At 40.2% G+C, this 18,105-nt stretch overlaps 1 protein-coding gene across 4 annotated transcripts in view; it reads right to left on the reverse strand.

The window, feature by feature from the left end:
- Positions 1–2,223: 2,223 nt before the first annotated feature.
- Positions 2,224–18,105, reverse strand: part of LOC123788889 (putative RNA-binding protein Luc7-like 2) — a 75,516-nt gene continuing 59,634 nt past the window's right edge. For all 4 annotated transcript variants that reach the window (XM_087860795.1, XM_045792538.2, XM_087860794.1 and 1 more), the window contains 3 exons: positions 17,465–17,494; positions 13,446–13,637; positions 2,224–9,812 (listed from right to left, as the gene is read on the reverse strand). In XM_087860795.1, the coding sequence (XP_087716921.1) occupies positions 9,635–9,812; positions 13,446–13,637; positions 17,465–17,494 (400 nt within the window). In that variant the 3' untranslated portion in view covers positions 2,224–9,634. The remainder of the gene's footprint in view (positions 9,813–13,445; positions 13,638–17,464; positions 17,495–18,105) is intronic.

Genomic DNA, 18,105 nt, shown 5'->3' on the forward strand with positions numbered 1-18,105 from the left:
GCAGGCTCAACATAGCCACGTGTGTCACCAACTGCCCCTCCGCCAACCCCCCATCCCTAGGGAGCGTGAGGCCAGCGTCCTCTAGTGCCTGCAACAGGGTCGGCCAGAGGCCCGGGTTGAATTAACCAGTTCCTGGTCTCCCCCTAACAGACCCTACCAGCTCTGATAGTGCGGCTGAATACACACCGATCTAGGGAAACCCTTCGAAATTTGGGGAGAAATAAGGCTACTGTTGGTTATGAGGGACAAATTAGTCTCTACCTACATCAGCAGGCTTCCTCCCCAACGTTTTCTCCCGCAGATTTCCCCCATTTCTGACCGGACTCTAATGACGACAGGTGAATTGGCTGTGTAGCTGAGTGGAGAAATCTAGCCTCGCGCCTCACGCAGAACGGGAATCTGTACCCCACAGCTGCTGGCTCCCTGGAGCCCTAGAGACGCCTCCTGCCAGAGCAGCCGGTGCTTTCACTACGTAGATGACAGATGACGGGAACCTGTGCTGACTGAGCCTCGTTCTCAAGCAGCTCCGTACTAAGTCACTAGGATGGGCGGTAAGTACCAACAGGATTCAAGGGCCAGGTCAGTCAGTCACGTTCCTGGGCATCATCCTGGGTGGCTCACTTGGTTGAGTGTTTGACTCTAGGTTTCGGCTCAGGACATTATCTCAGGGTCGTGAGATGAAGTCCTGCACTGGGCTCTGTGCTCAGGGTGGAGTTGGCTTGAGATTCTTTCTGTCCCTCTCCCCCTCCCCACTGCTTGCACTGTCTCTAAAATAAGTAAATCTGTAAAATAATAATAAATTATTATTATTATTCCAGGGGTGCCTGGGTGATAGGCCTCTGACTCTTGGTTTCGGCTCAGGTGGTGATCTCAGGGTTGTGAAGTCAAGCCCTGTGTGGGGCTCTGTGCTCAGCATGGAGTCTTCTTAAGATTCTCCCTCTCCATCTGCCTCTCCCTCCCTGCTCACTCTCTAAAATAAATAAATAAATCTTAATAGTCCAGATAACACAGTATTAGTTTCAGGTGTATAATATACTGATTCAACACTTCCATACATCACCTGGTGTGCCTCACAAGTGTATTCTCTAACCCCATCACCTATTTAAACCCCCATACCCACCTCCCTTCTGGTAACCATTAGCTTGTTCTCTACAGTTAAGAGTTTGTTTCTTGGTTTGCCTCCCTGCCTTTTCCCTTTGCTTATTTTGTTTCTTAAATTCTACATGAGTGAAATCATATGATACTTGTCCTGGACGGATTTAATTCACTTAGTAGTATACTCTGAATCCATCCATGTTGTTGCAAGTGGCAAGATTTCATTATTTTTTATGGCTGAGTAATATTCCATTAGACCACATCTTTATCCATTCATCAATCAATCGACACTTGGGCTGTTTCCATAATTTGGCCGTTGTAAATAATGCTCCTAGAAGCACTGGATGCACGTATCCATCTGAATTACTATTCTTGTATTCTTTGGGAAAATACCCAGTATTGTGATTGCTGGATCCTAGGATAGTTCTATTTTTAACTTCTTGAGGAATATCAATACTGTTTTCCACAGTGCGTCAGTCTGCATTCCTACCAACAGTGCAAGAGGGTTCCTGTTTCTCCACACCCTTGTCAATACTTATTTACTGTGTTGTTAACTTTAGCCATTCTGACAGGTGTGAGGGGATATCACCTTGTAGTTGTGACTTGCATTTCCTTCACAATGAGTGATGTTCAACATCTTTTCATATGTCTGTTGGCCATCTTTAGAGAAATGCCTGTTTGTGTCTTCTGCCCATTTTTAAATTGGATTATTTATTTTGGGGGTGTTAAATAAATTATTAATTTTGGATACTAATCCCTTATGTCATTTGCAAATACCTTCTCCCCTTCAGTAGGTTCTTTTTGTTCTGTTCCCTTGGCTGTGCAGATGCTTTCAGTTTTGATGTAGTCGCAATAGCTTATTTTTTGCTTTTGTTTTTCTTTGCCTCAGGAGACCTATCTAGAAAAACACTGCTATGGCCAGTGTCAGAGCAATTACTGCCTATGCTCTCTTCTAGGCCTTTTATGGTTTCAGGTCTCACATTTAGGTCTTTAATCCATTTTGAGTTTTCGTGTAAGATGTTAAGAAAGTGGTCCAGTTTTCCCAACATCATTTGTTGTAGAGAGGGTCTTTTTCTCATTGGATATTCTTGCCTCCTTTGACGAAGGCTAACTGACTATATGATTGTGGGTTTATTTCTGGGTTTTCTATTCTGTTGCATTGATCTATGTGTCTGTTTTTATGCCAGTACCATACTGTTTTGATTACTACAGCTTTCTAATACAACTCGAAGTCCAGGGGTGCCTGGGTGGCTCAGTGGGGTTAAGCGTCTGCCCTCAACCCAGCTCATGGTTCCAGAGTCCTGGGGTCAAGCCCCGTATCGGACTCTCTGCTCAACAGCGAGTCCCACTTTTGCTCTCACAAATAAATAACATCTTTAAAAACAAAACAAAACTCAAGGTCCAGAATTGTGATGCTTCCAGCATTGTTCTTCTCATGATTGTTTTGTCTATTTTGTGGTTCCATACAAATTTCGGCGCTGTTTTAGTTTTGTGAAAAATGCTGTTGGTATTTTGATAGGGATTGCATTAAATGTGTAGATTGCTTTGGATAGTGTAGACATTTTAACAAAATTTGTTCCAATCTGTAAGCACAGAATGTCCTTCCATTTCTTTGTGTTAGCCTCAATTTGTTTAATCAGTATTTTAGAGTTTTTGGAGTACAGGTCTTTTCACTTCTTTGGTTAGGTTCATTCATAGGTATCTTACTATTTTTGGTGCAACTAAAATGGGAGTAATTCCTTCTCCTTCTGTTTTTTTTTTTTTTTTTTTTTTTAAGATTTTATTTATTCGACAGCGATAGAGACAGCCAGCGAGAGAGGGAACACAAGCAGGGGGAGTGGGAGAGGAAGAAGCAGGCTCATAGCAGAGGAGCCTGATGTGGGGCTCAATCCCATAACGCCGGGATCACGCCCTGAGCCGAAGGCAGACGCTTAACCGCTGTGCCACCCAGGCGCCCCTCTCTTTCTGCTTTTGTTAGTTTACAGAAATGAAACAGATTTCTGTACATTGATTTTTGTGTCCTGAGACTTTACTGAATTCATTTATCAGTCCTAGCAGTTTTTCAGTGGAGTCTTTCGGGTTTTCCGCATAGAGGATCATGTCATCTGCAAAGAGTGAAAATTTGTGACTTCTTCCTTACTGATGTGGATGCCATTTATTTCTTTTTGTTGTCTGACAGCTGTGGCTAGGACTTCCAGTACTATGTTGAATAAAGTGGTGGGAGCGGACATCCCTGTCTTGTTCCTGACCAAAGAGAAAAGGCTGCCCGTTTTTCCCTATTGAGAATGTTATTCGCTGTGGGTTTTTCATATGTGCACTTCATAAACCTACTTTGTTCAGGGCTGTTATCATGAATGGAGGTTGGTACTTTGTCAAATGCTTTTTCTGCATCAATTGAAATGATCGTATGGTTCTTAACCCTTTATTAATGTGGTCTATCATGTTGATCTGCGAATATTGAACCATCCTTACAAGCCAGGAATAAATCCCACTTGATTATGATCATTTTTAAAATAAATTGTTGGATTCGGTTTGCTGGTATTGAGGACTTTTGTATATATGTTCATTAAGGATATTAGCCTGTAGTAGCTCTTTTTTTCAGTGGTGTCTTTATCTGGTTTCCTATCAGGGTAATGCTGGCCTCATAGAATGAATGTAGAAGTTTTTCCTTTTCTATTTTTAGAAATAGTTTGAGAAGAGTATTAACTCTTCTGTAAAGTGTTTGGTGGAATTTACCTATGAAGCCATCTGACCCTGGACTTTTGTCTGTTGGGAGTTGATCACTGATTCCGTTTCTTTGCTGGTTATTAGTCTGTTCAAGTTTTCTACCTTTCTCCTGTTTCCATTTTGGTAGTTGATGTTTCTAGAAATTTATCCATTTTTTTCTAGGTTGTTGGCATATAGTTTTTCACTGTATTCTCTTAGGATTGTTGTATTTCTGTGGTGTTGGTTAGTTATTTCTCTTTCATGATTTTATTTGGGTCCTTTTTAAGTCTGTCTAGAGGTTTATCAATTTTGTTGTTCTCAAAGAACCAGGTCCTGGTTTTACGGATTTGTTCTGGTTTTTTTTTGTTTCTGTATCCTTATTTCTGCTCTCATCTTTATTATTTCCTTCCTTCTGCTGGTTTTTGGTTTTGTTTGTTCTTTTTCTAGCTCCTTTGGGTGTAAGTTTAGGTTGAGATCTTTCTTGCTTCTTGAGGTAGGCCTGTATTGCTGTATACTTCCCTTTTAGACCACTTTGCTGCATCCCAAAGGTTTTGAACCGTGGTTGTTTTAATTTTCATTGGTTTCCATGTACTCTTTTATTTCCTGGTTGACCCAATCATTGTCCCTCCCCCCCCCCCCTTCGTTGTTTAGTAGCATCCAGGTAACCTTCATGTGTTTGTGGTCTTTCCAGATTTTTTTCTTGTGGTTGACTTCCAATTTCATAATGTTGTGGTCAGAAAAAGTGCATGGTAGGACTTTGATCTTCTTGAATTTGTTGAGGCTTGTTTTGTGGGCTAATGGGTGATGTGCCCTAAAGAATGTTGTGTGTACACTTGAGTTCAAGCCCAATGCTGGAGTAGAGATTACTTCAAAATCTTAAAAAAAAAAATAATTTTAAATAGTAAAATCTTAAAAGTTTTTTTTTAAATGAGTCTCTCATAAGTAACACACAGATGGGTTTTTGTTGTTGTTGTTTTTTAATCCACTCTGTCACCCTAAGTCTTCTATTTAGAGCATTTAGTCCATTTCTATTCAAAATAGTGACAAGCATTTACTGTCATTTTACTGTTTTGTGGTGGTTTGTGGGGATTTTTTTCTGATCCTTTTTCTTTCATGGCTTGCTGGTTTTCTTAAGCGATTTGAATTTCTTTGTTCTTTGCATATTTGTATTTTGATTTGTGGATACCATTAGGTTTGCATATAACTTTTGCATATAGCAGTCTGTATTAAAGTGATGGCTGCTTAAGTTTGAACCCATTCTTGACTCCCCTCCCCACGGATTTTAGGTATATGTTGTCACATTTTGCAAGTTCCTTGAAGGATTTTTTTTAATAGAAAGTCATTTTTACTGCATTTGATTCCTACTTCCATACTGCCACTTTCTGTCTCTATTTCTCCTTTAATATTTCTTGCAGGCTGGTTTAGTGGTCACGAAACTTAATTTTTGTCTGGGAGAGAACTCTTTATTTTGAAGGTTAGCTTTGCTGGGTAGATTATTAATGGCTGCACATTCTTCCCTTTCAGCATTTTGAATAGATCATGCCAGTCTCTTCTGGCTTGCAGAGTTTCTCATGAAAAATTTGCCAATAGCCTTATGGGTTTTCCCGTATATAAGTAATGGTCTTATTTTGTGTTTAGTGCTTTTTAAGATTCTTAGGACTATAATTTGTAAATTCAATTACAATCTGTGCTGGTGTTGGCCTGCTTTTGTTGATTTTGATGGGTATTCTCTGTGTCTCCTGCATCTGGATGTCTGTTTCCTTCCCCAGACTAGGAAGTTTCCAGCTACTGCTTCAAATAAATTTTGTGTCCCCTTTGTCTCTCTTCTTCTGGGACTCCTAGAATATGAATGTTATTACTCTGATGGAGTCAATGAGTTCCCTAAGTCTGTTTTCGTTTTGTATAATTTTTCTTTCCGCTTGATTACTTTGTTACTTGAAGTCACTAATTCCTTGCTCTGCTTCTTCCAGCCTGCTGTTCATTGCGTCGTGCATGCTTCTATTATCATTTATTGTCCTTTTTTTTTTTTTAAACTATTTCTGTGGTAAGGGTCTCACTGATGTCTTCCATTTGTTTCTCAAGCCCCATGACTATCCTTACGATCACTGCTTTAAATTCTCCATCAGGCAGGTTACTTCTGTTTCACTTAGATGTCTGGTCACAGCCTTATCTTGCTCTTTCATTTGGGATAAACTGATCTGCCTTCTCATTTTGCCTGCTTCTGTGGGTTAGCCAATTAGGTCCCCTGCTCCTTAAAGTAATGGCCTTATGAAGAAGAGGCCATGTAGTGCCCAGGGCCTGGTGCTTCAGGGAGTGTCTCCATGTGTGCTGCGTTTTCTGCTGTTGTGTTCTGGCTTCTCTATCCTTCAGGCCCTTCATCTGGAGAAGCTCTCCTTGCTGGCTGTGGGCAGCGTTTGGTCCCTGGCCTCCGTGTTTTAGCTGGTGAGTTTCAGTTAGGTGGGCTTTGATCTGCCTGTGCCATGAACCTTGTCATCACCTTCACTAGAAATGAGGCACTGGTCGGGAGACGTGGTATGGGCAGGGCTTTGTGCTGGTGTTCTGGGTGAGGGGGCTCACCACTCTAGGGACGAAAGCGGGCTTGACTGAGAAGGGAAGTTCTACGGAAGCACGGGGGTGCGTGGCTTACTGTAAGCAAGTTAGGCAGCCAGTTCCTGCAGGTGGCTCTCTGTTCATGCAGAGGGGTGTGGGAGGGCAAGGGCGGGCCAGCTGCTTTGTTCTCGGAGAGGTTATCCCCTGAATGCTGCCTCTGGTCACGCTCGGAGAAGATAGAACAATCTCTCCCCCTGGGTTCTGCCGGCACTCTGCTGTTTTCCACGCTGTCTGTCCCCAGGTTGTTTGCCTGCCTTCTTTCTGAGAGCAGCTGCGATGCCTCCAGACGGGACTCTCTAGGAGCCCAGCCAGCTAACGTGTAAAACTTCTGGCTCTAAGTCCCACAGGTTGCAAGAATTCAAATTCAGCTCCTCTCACTTTGCAAACCAATGGCTATGAGGAAACGTTCTCCTTTTGTGTTCCCCTGTGTGCTCCTCTCTCAGCTTTCTCTATGACCAGGGCTCCCTCCTCTCTGCAGCAGCCAGGTTTCTCCGCCAACTCCATCTCTATGCTTCCCACCTTTGGTTTCAGCGGTGGAGTTCGTTCGGCCAGTCTTGACGTTGATTTCTGGGGCATTTGAGGATGACTGGATAGTTGTATTTGTGGGATGAGGCAGGCCTAGGGTCCTCTGCTGCCACCTTCCCCTCCATACCAGGTGCTGCCACTGTAGGTAAACTGTGACCTCACCATCATGCCCCTTGCTACACAAAATAATGGGGATTAAGGTCCAGCTAGCTGCAGAAAACACAGCTTAGAAAACAGGGGTAGAAGACAGCTGCACAATGCCCTGGATCACCTTTGGTCTTAAGGTCCCTCTCAGTATAGAGGATATGGTACTGACCCCTCTTCCACCTTCTTACAGATGAGACTTTAGGGTTATTCTAAATTAAGAGTAGCTGCCCTGGCTTAAGGGTGATGATTAAAAATGTAGATTGTTGGGGCGCCTGGGTGGCGCAGTCGTCAAGCATCTGCCTTCAGCTCAGGGTGTGATCCCGGAGTCTTGGGATCGAGCCCCACATCAGGCTCCTCCACTGGGAGCCTGCTTCTTCCTCTCCCACTCCCCCTGCTTGTGTTCCCTCTCTCGCTGGCTGTCTATCTCTGTCAAATACATAAATAAAATCTTTAAAAAAAAAATGTAGATTGTTTATCCCAAAGTCCAAATACTATAAGTACCTAAACAAACAACAGAATTGTTCTAAAAGGATTTTTAAAATGAGACTTAGAGCCAGGTAGCTGAAGTGATCTAACATGGCAGACCAGTCCCAGATGGTGATGTCCTTCACTGGCCACTGCTGACCTGTTGATGATCCTGCAGCCTGTACTGCCCTATGAATCAGAACTGCATTAACAGCTAATAAGCATTTATACGATTAGGCAGAGAGGTAGTAAACTTCATTTAAACAATGCTAAAACATTTTCCAATGTTTTGTTGGAGTTTGGTCACTGTCTTCTTGTATCTACCAGCTTAACCTGTTTGATCTTACTCCACACTGCAAAGTGCTAAAGCCAAAGGAGATAAAAAAACAATTTCTCAGAATCCAAGAGTAAAAGAAAATGAGCCACTGAGGGAGATGGGTCTCAGACTGAACTCTGCATAAACTGGAGTGTGTGGAACTAAATATGGCAGAAAACCTTCAGTTAATGATACACAGCTTAGTAAACTTGGTGTTCCTTTTAGATGTAAATTTGCGACTTAAAATTAATTTCTTTGGGGCGCCTGGGTGGCTCAGTTAAGCGTTTGCCTTCGGCTCAGGGCGTGATCCCAGAGTCCTGGGATCGAGCCCCACATCAGGCTCCTCCACTGGGAGGCTGCTGCTTTCTCTCCCACTCCCCCTGCTTGTGTTCCCTCTCCCGCTGGCTGGCTGCTTCTCTGTCAAATAAATAAAATCTTTAAAAAAAAAAAAAAATTTCTCTTTCCCTCTGTGGCCCATGTACCTCAGTTATGTTAAATTTGTCACACTCGGGGGACCAAAGACAATTCTTAGAAGGTGGTGATGTTAACTGTTTCATAGACACTAATTTTGCTGAAGTATTTTGTTCCTAGATTTTCTAGAATCACAAGGGATACCTCCCAACTATAATTTATAATCACTAGTAGGTACATAGCTCGTCAGTGGAGAAATGGTTATTCTCGTTATGTTGATTACACCATGTTTTTATTTTAGTTGGCTGAAAGGGAAAAAAAAACCCAGAAAAACCCAATTTCTTTTGCAGGTCTGGTCTTTCTCTATAGCAGTTGTTAGTAGCTGGAATACAGTCAGCAAGGGGCCCAGGTGGAGCAACAGTTCATCTTGGCAAGTACATGTTTATTTCCTTTGGTGCCTTGCACGGTAAGGCACTGATAATGATATAACAGAAGAAATGCCCACAGCAAATAGTTCTAGTGACAATTTACTAGACAAGTTACAGTTTAATGATGGTGGTGGTGATTGTTTCATTTTATTAATTTTTACAATAAGGTTGTAGCTTTTATACTCCACACACACAAAATAAAACAAGTGCTTATGAAAGAGTCCCTGCCCCCACCCCCTTTCCAAAACATCCTGAACATAGCAATTCAATAGAACAGAAAAATCAAGACATGTTTGATTTCAAAATTTCAATAAAAAAGCGAAGTATGTAATGCAACAGCTGTTCAACTTCCAACTCTAAATAGGCACCGTAAAAGAAAACAAAACTCTCAGTATTTAAATTTCTCCAGCACACTTTCCAGTATAAATGCTCTGTAATCAGCTAGTAATAAATGGGAACAGAACCTCAGAACAGAAGTTATATTGCTTCCCTGCCCCCCCTTTCTCTTATAATTAGAGGGTGGAGGTATTAGGGGATACAAAAGTCAGAGGAAGAAGAATTAAAAAGAAATTCTGAAAGCTGTTGTTTGTGGACTAGAAAGGAAGACAGCACTTTACAAATGTTCAAAAAATCCCAAGGCAAGCAACACAATTCGTTCACTATCACTCCTACTAGAAAGAATAAAGATATCAGCATCTTATTATATAAAACTGTACTTTCAGAATAGCATTACAGGTTCACCAGAAACTATGGATGTAGTTTTAGGCTTCATCAGGGAAACACGTTCAGTTCAGATCAAGTTAGATACTGTGCATCTAGCCTATTTGGATCGGAGTCTGGAACTGCTCACTGTTACCCCAACAGCTGTAAACTAAACAATAGTATGTAACTCCATAGGAAGCTTAAGGATTGAGGATATGTACACAGCTAATTATATCTCCCCTGCTTCGCGCTCTTCAGAGCTCCTCCTGTCTTCTGATCTGCCATTAGCGCTCTCATAGGACCGCTTCTTATCTTTTCGATCTCTGTCACGAGGTGATCTGTCTCTTGAATTCCTGTCTCTGTCACGTGATGCTAAGTCTTGGTCTCTGAATCTTTCTTTTGAGGATCTGAAAAATATTAATTTGAGGAGCAAAATGTGTTGGGAAACCCAATATCCAAATGAAAGAATCGGATAAATATTAAGGTACTGAAAGCTGAAGTTATACAGAATACATCCAAGACAGACAGAGGAGCCAGTGTTCTGACCGAAAGGAGCACTACCCAATCTGACAAGGGAGATGGGTGAAAACAAATTAAGGGTCAGAAACCATAAGCTAAAATAATGACTTAATGGAGGATGTTCTCATTGTCTCAGAGGTAATCATAAAGGTTTTCCAATTCATGGCAAATGTGTTTAATATAAAAATAGTACAGGGATAACACCTTTAAAAAGTGGACATGTTAACCAATTTTTTAACAAAACAGTATAGGTTCCAAATTGGGTGGAAATTAAGGACTTAGAATGGGGGTCAGCAAACCTTTTCTTTCTTTGCTGTCTGGCCAGAGAGTAAATAGTTAAGGGGGTATTCTTCTTCCTTTTCTTTTTATCAACCCTCTAACAATATAAAAACCACCCATAGCTCACTAGCTATTCAAAGAACAGGCTACTGGGCCAGCTTTGGCCTGCAGGCAACACTCTGCCAGCACTTGACTTAGATACGAGAACTAGTCAATGACATGGCTTTAAATAACCATTATTATTTTTGAAATCTTCTTTACTCTTCCCGAGTGAGCTCATTCAACTAACAGAAAAAAAGAATGGAAGACACCGAAAGATGATCACCCTATATCTTGATTAACCTTAATGGTTTCTTGATACCATCTCTCCATTCCCATACTCAATTTCATTAAGAAAGGTTAGTGATAACAAGCTCACAGCAGAGATTCAATCAGAAGGAAAATCAAAGGCTATTATAGGATCAGAATATAAAATCTACTTTCAACATCTAAATGAAACAGTAATATATAGTACATTTATTGGGTTCTTGACATGGTACTTTTTATATAGTCTCACTTAACCAGGCCTCGGATCCTAATTCTGAACATGGGTCAAGTAATACTTTGAACTTCTAAGGCAGGAAAAAAATACTATACTCAGTTTTAGAAATAAAAAGGGGAGTCAACCAAAAAGGTTGAAAAATTAATGTCAGCTTTGAGCATATTCTACTTAAGGTTTTAATAAGCATGATTTTAAAAAGATGTGAAAAAAAACAGTGCATGTCTGGTTGCACTAATCTTCTCCACAGTCTTTTTAAGAATTAAGAACAGAGTTGCAGGTCAGAGGTCAGTACTATCTGGAAAATAACCATGAGATGAGCATCAACTACGACTTTGTGAGGGATTACAATGGTCCCCATCCATAAGCAGTTAGCTGACACTATGTCATTCAAACTACCACTAATCCTAATAACACTAATCTTCTCCAGTCTTTTTAAGAATTAAGAACAGAGTTGCAGGTCAGAGGTCAGTACTATCTGGAAAATAACCATGAGATGAGCATCAACTACGACTTTGTGAGGGATTACAATGGTCCCCATCCATAAGCAGTTAGCTGACACTATGTCATTCAAACTACCACTAATCCTAATAACACAGGTACTTTGAGGATGGGGGAAGACAGGATAATGAGATTACTTGGCCAAGGCCACTGAACCCACGTAGTCTGACCCTCAAGACTGCACTAGTTGTTTGAACAAACCAGGAAGTAGAAAAATGTAGGTAAGTCCTCATTTATTAAGATAACTGTCGCCAGGGAAATGTCACCAACAAAATCATCAGACCAGTATTTCACAGTCGGGGAAAGAGCAAATCATAAGAATTTTAACTAGGACCTTTACCTTGAAATTTAAACTCAAATATATAGCACTTGGCTGCTGATTTTTGGTAAAAACACAGAAGGCTGCTTTGAAAGAGAATAAGTTGTCGAGATTAGAAGTGCTCTTGAGAAAAGCAAAAACTTTTAACAGTTTTACAAAAATAAACCTGTTTATAAACATGCTGAAAATATTAAGGATGTCATGAAGGACGGAAGTATGTCCTATACAACTTCATAAATGCAGGAACCATTAGGGACTAGGATCACACAACCCTGGTGAGGAGACATGCCCCTCCCCTTCCATCCCCACCACCATTTAAATAAAGACATTTGAGAGTTCACAGATACCAGAAACAATGACCTGTGGGCAGGTTCACAAAACAGACTCTCTAGACCTTCCAAAAATCAGTGGGGTGACTCTCAAAATATACAGTGCAGGTAAATCTCAGGGAGAATTTGTTCATTCTCTGCATTGGTCTGTGATATTTACTCATCTCAAGTATCTTTTTACTACCTGGTTTGACCTACTATCGGAAGCCTTTTTAAATTTTCTCTGGTATTTCCCTCATCTAAACTCCTACATTACTCTGGATGTACACTTTATTATCAGAGATGTTAGGCTTGTGTTCTAACTTGAATAAAGTTGCTCAACTACAGTATACTTCTTGGTTATTTTTTACTAGGTCTAGTATAGAAGCAAGTATACAATTATATTGATTAAAGTTACTTGAACTAGTTTGCTAATCAGAGTAGAACGTAAATGTTCTCCTCAAAAAAAAAAAAAAAAGATAAACACCTGAGGTGAAGGATATGTTAATTAACCACTGGTGGGAACCCTTTCATAATGTGTGTGTGTATATACATCAAATCACCACGAAGTACACCTTAAATATCTTAAAATTTTGTCAATTATACCTCAAAGCTGGGGGAGGGAAAAGGACCTACTTAGAACAAGGCAAGAATATGAGAAAGAAAATAGTCAGTGAAAGCTTACTCACCAACTCTGCGTGTGAGTGGTTTCAAGGAAAGACTTCCCTCCTCTCCCCGACCAAAGATTTTTATCAGCTTTCTGTGAATTCTATCATGGGCTTCACGAAGAGTAATCAATAGAAAATTTAAGACTAGTAGGTGCTAGGCACTCAAAAAAGGTTTATTACATATATGCGTAAGAAGAGTTGTCATGAAAACAATTTTAAGCATGGTTTATATGTTCCGTAGAAATGACCTGGCTTAAGGACCATCTTGTGACCTGAGAATTTTGGGAGCTTGGTTGATGTAGCTTTTCAGTGCAAAGGCTCTAACACAATCTAAACCTTTGTCCTGAATAGATATTCAGGTCCCTCAATGCACCACACCCTAGATCTGCCCTCCTGCACCTTTCAAATTTTCATGCCAAGAAAGTCTAACCTCGAGATTCTGAATCCGCCCCACCAAGCTAACTATATATAGCAATGTACACCTAGTGCAGATAAAACAATATACCAAAATGTGTCTGCTCTGAAAAAGTGCACCAGCTCAAAGGAGTTTGGAAAACAGTAAGTCCAACAAAGCTAAACTCTTTAGGGGTTCTGAGAAGCCCTTTCATTTAATCAGCCAATACATACTGAAAAAATGGAGTATTGGTACCTCAAACTGCCCACAAGGTACTTTTTTTTCTCCCAAAATACACTAAGCAGAGAAAAAGCAATAACCTCTGCAGCACATTGGTTCCCATTTCTTACTCTGGCTCCTAAGTGTATTCTTCCACTACCCATAGAATCAGGGGAAAAATGTTATACACTCACACACAAATGTGTACATGTGACCAGATGCAAATTTCAAACCAATAGCATTCCAACTCTAAACCATAGGGAGTTCCACATATCCTCTATGGACACCTCAGTACCTCCTCCTGGATCGCTCTCTGCTCCTGTCTCTAGAACTGTGCCCACTTCGCTGGTGGCTGCGGCTGCGGCTGCGGCTGCTAGAGCGCGATCTGTGGCGATGGCGTTTCTCCCGAGATTTGGATCGAGTTCTCCTCTTCCGCTCCCGTGACATGGAGCGAGACCGATGTCTGCGATGTTCTCTGGACCTAGACCTACAAAAAATATTTGCTTCAGTTTTTAGCTTTTTCAGCACGCATTTCTCCTTTACCAGAGCCTCTTTTTTTAAGACAAACGATAGCTCACAGTAACCTGACTTAATGCCAGTTCTACTGCAAGTCAGCTAAATCTACACCAAAATAAAATGCTGGCACATTAACTACATACTGGAATTTCAAAATACAAATGAAACACAAGTCTCAGAGTTCAATCACTATTGTACAGATTTACATCAAGAATATCATAAAAATTAAGACAATCCCTAGCATTACATGCTAGGGATTGAATTCTCTAGATGATTTATGGATTTGTATTTCATTTTAACTTTTAAGATTTCTGGTATACTTTGGAAACAAAGTATGTACCTGATGGACATGGATAAAATTGAGGACAAGGATAAAAAGTGTTTACGATAAGTCACTAATTCTGAATTAAAAAGGTGACAGGACCATCAAAATAAGTCTGAATGCCTATAATATGCTTAGTCACAGTATATAATCAACAGTTCTCTATTAAAGCAGTACTTACTTTGGGAGAAAAAACGAACATACATAAATCAGTTTAGAGAACTTTGCTGGAATTGAAAAAAGTATGAGTATAGTAGAGAAAAGGAAAAACGTTTTGAAGAAGCCAGAAGAAAAACATTTCTGGAGCCTCCACTGTGTCACAAAACTAACACCACTGGTGTGCGGTGAGGGCTGGAATGGCACATGCAAAGGATATACAACATTTGAGAAAAAATGAGCAGGAAGAAAGACAATGCAACTTTGTACTAAGGGTAATTTTAAGAGTGACAGCTATGATCTAAACTTGACTTTGACAGTTCCACAACTCTGAATTCACTAAAGAATGATTAACTTGTACAGTTTAAATGGGTGACCTTAGGTATGTAAATTTACCCCAATAAAGCTGTTAAAAATTTTGAGTCACTTTAAGAATGTGATGTTTTCTCATAATTTGATAAATTCAACAGCATAGTCAGGCGATACAATTGACACACTGAGCTTATTTTCAAGTGATGATTTTGTTGAATCAAGTTTAAAAGGATTCAGCTTATGTCAACATTATATTCAGAGAAAGGCATGTATAGTGGACCCAGCATCAACCACAGTTGAGTATTTCAACTGAATAAAACATCTCTGAAAAGGAGCATAGGGAAAAAAACACAAAATTCATTCTATTTTGTTTTAGTCACTCATTTTGAGCTATTACAATAAAGCTATGTCTTTCAATGCATAATTTCATTCATCTTTTAAAAAATTCTAGACAATTATTCATTTAAGAGGTATTTAGGGGCACCTGGGAGGCTCAGTTGGTTAAGCATCTGCCTTCCGCTTGGGTCATGATCCCAGGGTCCTGGGATCCAGCCCCGCATCAGGCTCCCTGCTCAGCGGGGAATCTCCTTCTCCCTCTGCCCCTCCTCCCTCCCACTCATGCTCTCTTGCTCTCTCTCCTCTCAAAAAAAAAATCCTTAAAAAAAAAATTAGTTTTTAAGTATTTACTGGGTGCACATTGCACTGTTCTAGGTACTAGAAAAAGACTGAGCAGCAAATAAAGCAAAGTCCTTAACCTAATGGAGGTTATGCTCCAGAAAGAAGTCCACACAGATACATTAGCAGTCAACAGAGATACATCAACTAGTAAAGAAATGACATATTAAGAAGGTAAAGATGGGAAAGAAATGAGCTGGTAATCTTTTATAAAGAATAGGTAGAAAAGGCTTTTCTGGTTAAAATGGCATTTAAACAAAGATGAAATAAGGTAATCAGTTAATCAGCCATCTCAAAATAGGGTGCCTCAGGTAGGGGGAACACAGGTGTCAAGGCCCTGAGGTAGAAGAAAGTTCAGAATGTTGAAGGACTAAAAGATACCTGTTTGGCTGGAATGAAGTGAGCAAGGGAAGTAATTCAGGGGTCTCATAGGCAGGGTGACCAAGTACCTTATAATTCAAACCAGGATGCTCTCAATGATATGCAGAGCAGGGGAAGCTATTAATAAATATGCTGACACAAGACATAAACTGGTACCTACCCCACTCTCAGATCGATCACTCTATTTAAATGCTATGGTGAGGATTTCCACTTCTAAATGGAATGGAATACCTTTGGAGAGTTTGAACAGAGGGCGGATGTAAGTTGTTTCACTTTTTAAACGGCTCATTTTGGCTGATGTGTGAAAAACAGACTGAGGTAGAGAAGGGAATTGGGCAAATACAGAAGTTAACAGACCAGTGAAGAGGCTATCATAATCATGAGGCAAGTGGCTGGGAGAAGGACGGCAGAAATTAAATTTCTGGCCTCAATATCTGAAGATGTTCTATGTTCTATGTACACAGTTTAAGTACCTATTCAACAAAGGGACTAGTCTGCATTAATCAACCGGTAAACAAGAATAGTATCACCAATTAACGTGTCTACTTCTCGTCCTAGATTTCAGAAACAACAGTATAAACTGGCTGACACAACTGGGCAGGTTTTTCTTTCATAACAAATGCTCTAGTTTTAGGGAAAAGTTCTCGAGAAATAATTACTCTTTAGAGATTAAGAGGACTCGGAAGGTTTCAAAAGATGTGATCTGAACAAGAAAAATGGTAGGACTTGACAATAAGAAAGGGCATTCTAGGTAGGGATGGACTCATGGGAACTGCACAGGAAATATTAAAAATGATGATGTACACCGTGTTTCCCCACCTTTCTCAGAAAAAAATTACCAGCAACTAGTAAAAACTGTAAAGAAAAAGTCTTCAAAACGCCCTCAAATTTTAATGCCAGAAGTCAAAAGAAAGTGTTCTCTTACCCTCTTTAAGGTTGTTAAGCACCCCTTTGTCATATAAACTCATATAAAGTGAAGATCAAGGTGTAACTAAATAAAAGTTTCTCTTCAATAACCCACTACGGATCCCTCTTTCAAAAATGTATTCAACTAGGGGCGCCTGGGTGGCTCAGTCAGGTGTCTGCCTTTAGCTAAGGTCGTGATCCCAGGATCCTGGGATCAAGCCCCTCATGGGGCTCCCTGCTCAGTGGGAAGTCTGCTTCTCACTCTGCCCCTCGCCCCACCCCCTAATGCCTGCTCTCTGTCTCAAATAAAATCTTTAAAAAAATGTATTCGACTATTTAACCTACTTGTATTTTCAACAGGTATAACCTCTCAGACCTGCATTTCTGACATGTACTACCCAAAATGATTTTAAAAATAAATTCTATCGTGTACTTAACCTGTGCTTCTAAAGATTTTAAGGAAATATTCTAAAATATTCTTAAGCTTGGGATGCCTGGGTGGCTCAGTCAGTTAAGCGTCTGCCTTCAGCTCAGGTCATGATTCCAGAGTCCTGGGATAGAGCCCCGCCTCGGGCTCCCTGTTCAGCTGGGAGTCTGCTAGTCTGCTTCTCCCTCCCCCTCTGCCGGCCACCCCCCCACCCCCGCTCTCATCAAATAAATAAAATCTTAAAAAAAATAAAAATAAAATATTCTTAAGCATTCCTTTTTATTATTTTTTTCAATAGGCTCTATACCCAACGTGGGGCCTGAACTGGCAACCCCAAGATCAAGACGTCACATGCTCCACTAACTGAGCCAGCCAGGCATCCCAGTATTTTTAGCTTTACCTTTAACTCCACAGCACCTTATCAGAGTAAGGTTTATATAGTTCATGAGTACCTTCTAACCAGTTTCATCTTAAAACACAATGCCCAATCTTGAACTACAAAAGAATTAAGAGCACTAATCTAGTAATTCTCATTCATTTTTAAAAGATATTTAATTTATAAAAACGACCTCTGAAAAAAAACAAATTCATTACTTACATCTATGTTGTGTATGCTTACCTTTTGGGATTCTTGCTATGTGATCGAGACCTAAAAAAAGAATATCTACTTTTAGAAAGAAAGAATCTAGAAAAGGTACAATGTACTATTAAAATTATACTCTTCCTGATTTCTAATCTTTTTATTAATTCTACAAATGTAACGAACATATGAATGCACACAAATTTTTCTGAAATACACCATAAACTACACAGACTTTCCCACCTTAGCAAATGAGATCCCCTAACTAGGATACCTGGTTCTTAAAAAAAGCACATGCTCCTAGGGAGACTAAAACATGGTACATCATCACTCACTGATTCTCCAGAAATCACTTCCCTACCTTTGTTATTTATATCTCTGTTATTTCCTCTTTCCCTCTGGGAACAGAGAATATTTTCTACAATTTGAGATGTATTCACTTTTTAAAAAAAATATATTCACTTCCGAAATGCAACCTCATGTCTAATGCCTAGAACACCCAATTCAATCTTACAACATGTTTCTTAACAAGACACATGATTCCCTTATTAAAGCACTGTTCACATTTCCCAGCACATAATTAACACTCAATAAATAGTAATGGCTAATATTATGGGTACAAGGAAACCACAGGTGTCTGGTAAGGAATATATAGCACAACTCAAGGATGGCTTTGGACT

The sequence above is a fragment of the Ursus americanus genome, chromosome 3 (genome assembly GCF_024610735.1).
Source record: "Ursus americanus isolate L20-20 chromosome 3, mUrsAme1.1.p, whole genome shotgun sequence".
Classification (NCBI taxonomy): Eukaryota; Metazoa; Chordata; class Mammalia; order Carnivora; family Ursidae; genus Ursus; species Ursus americanus.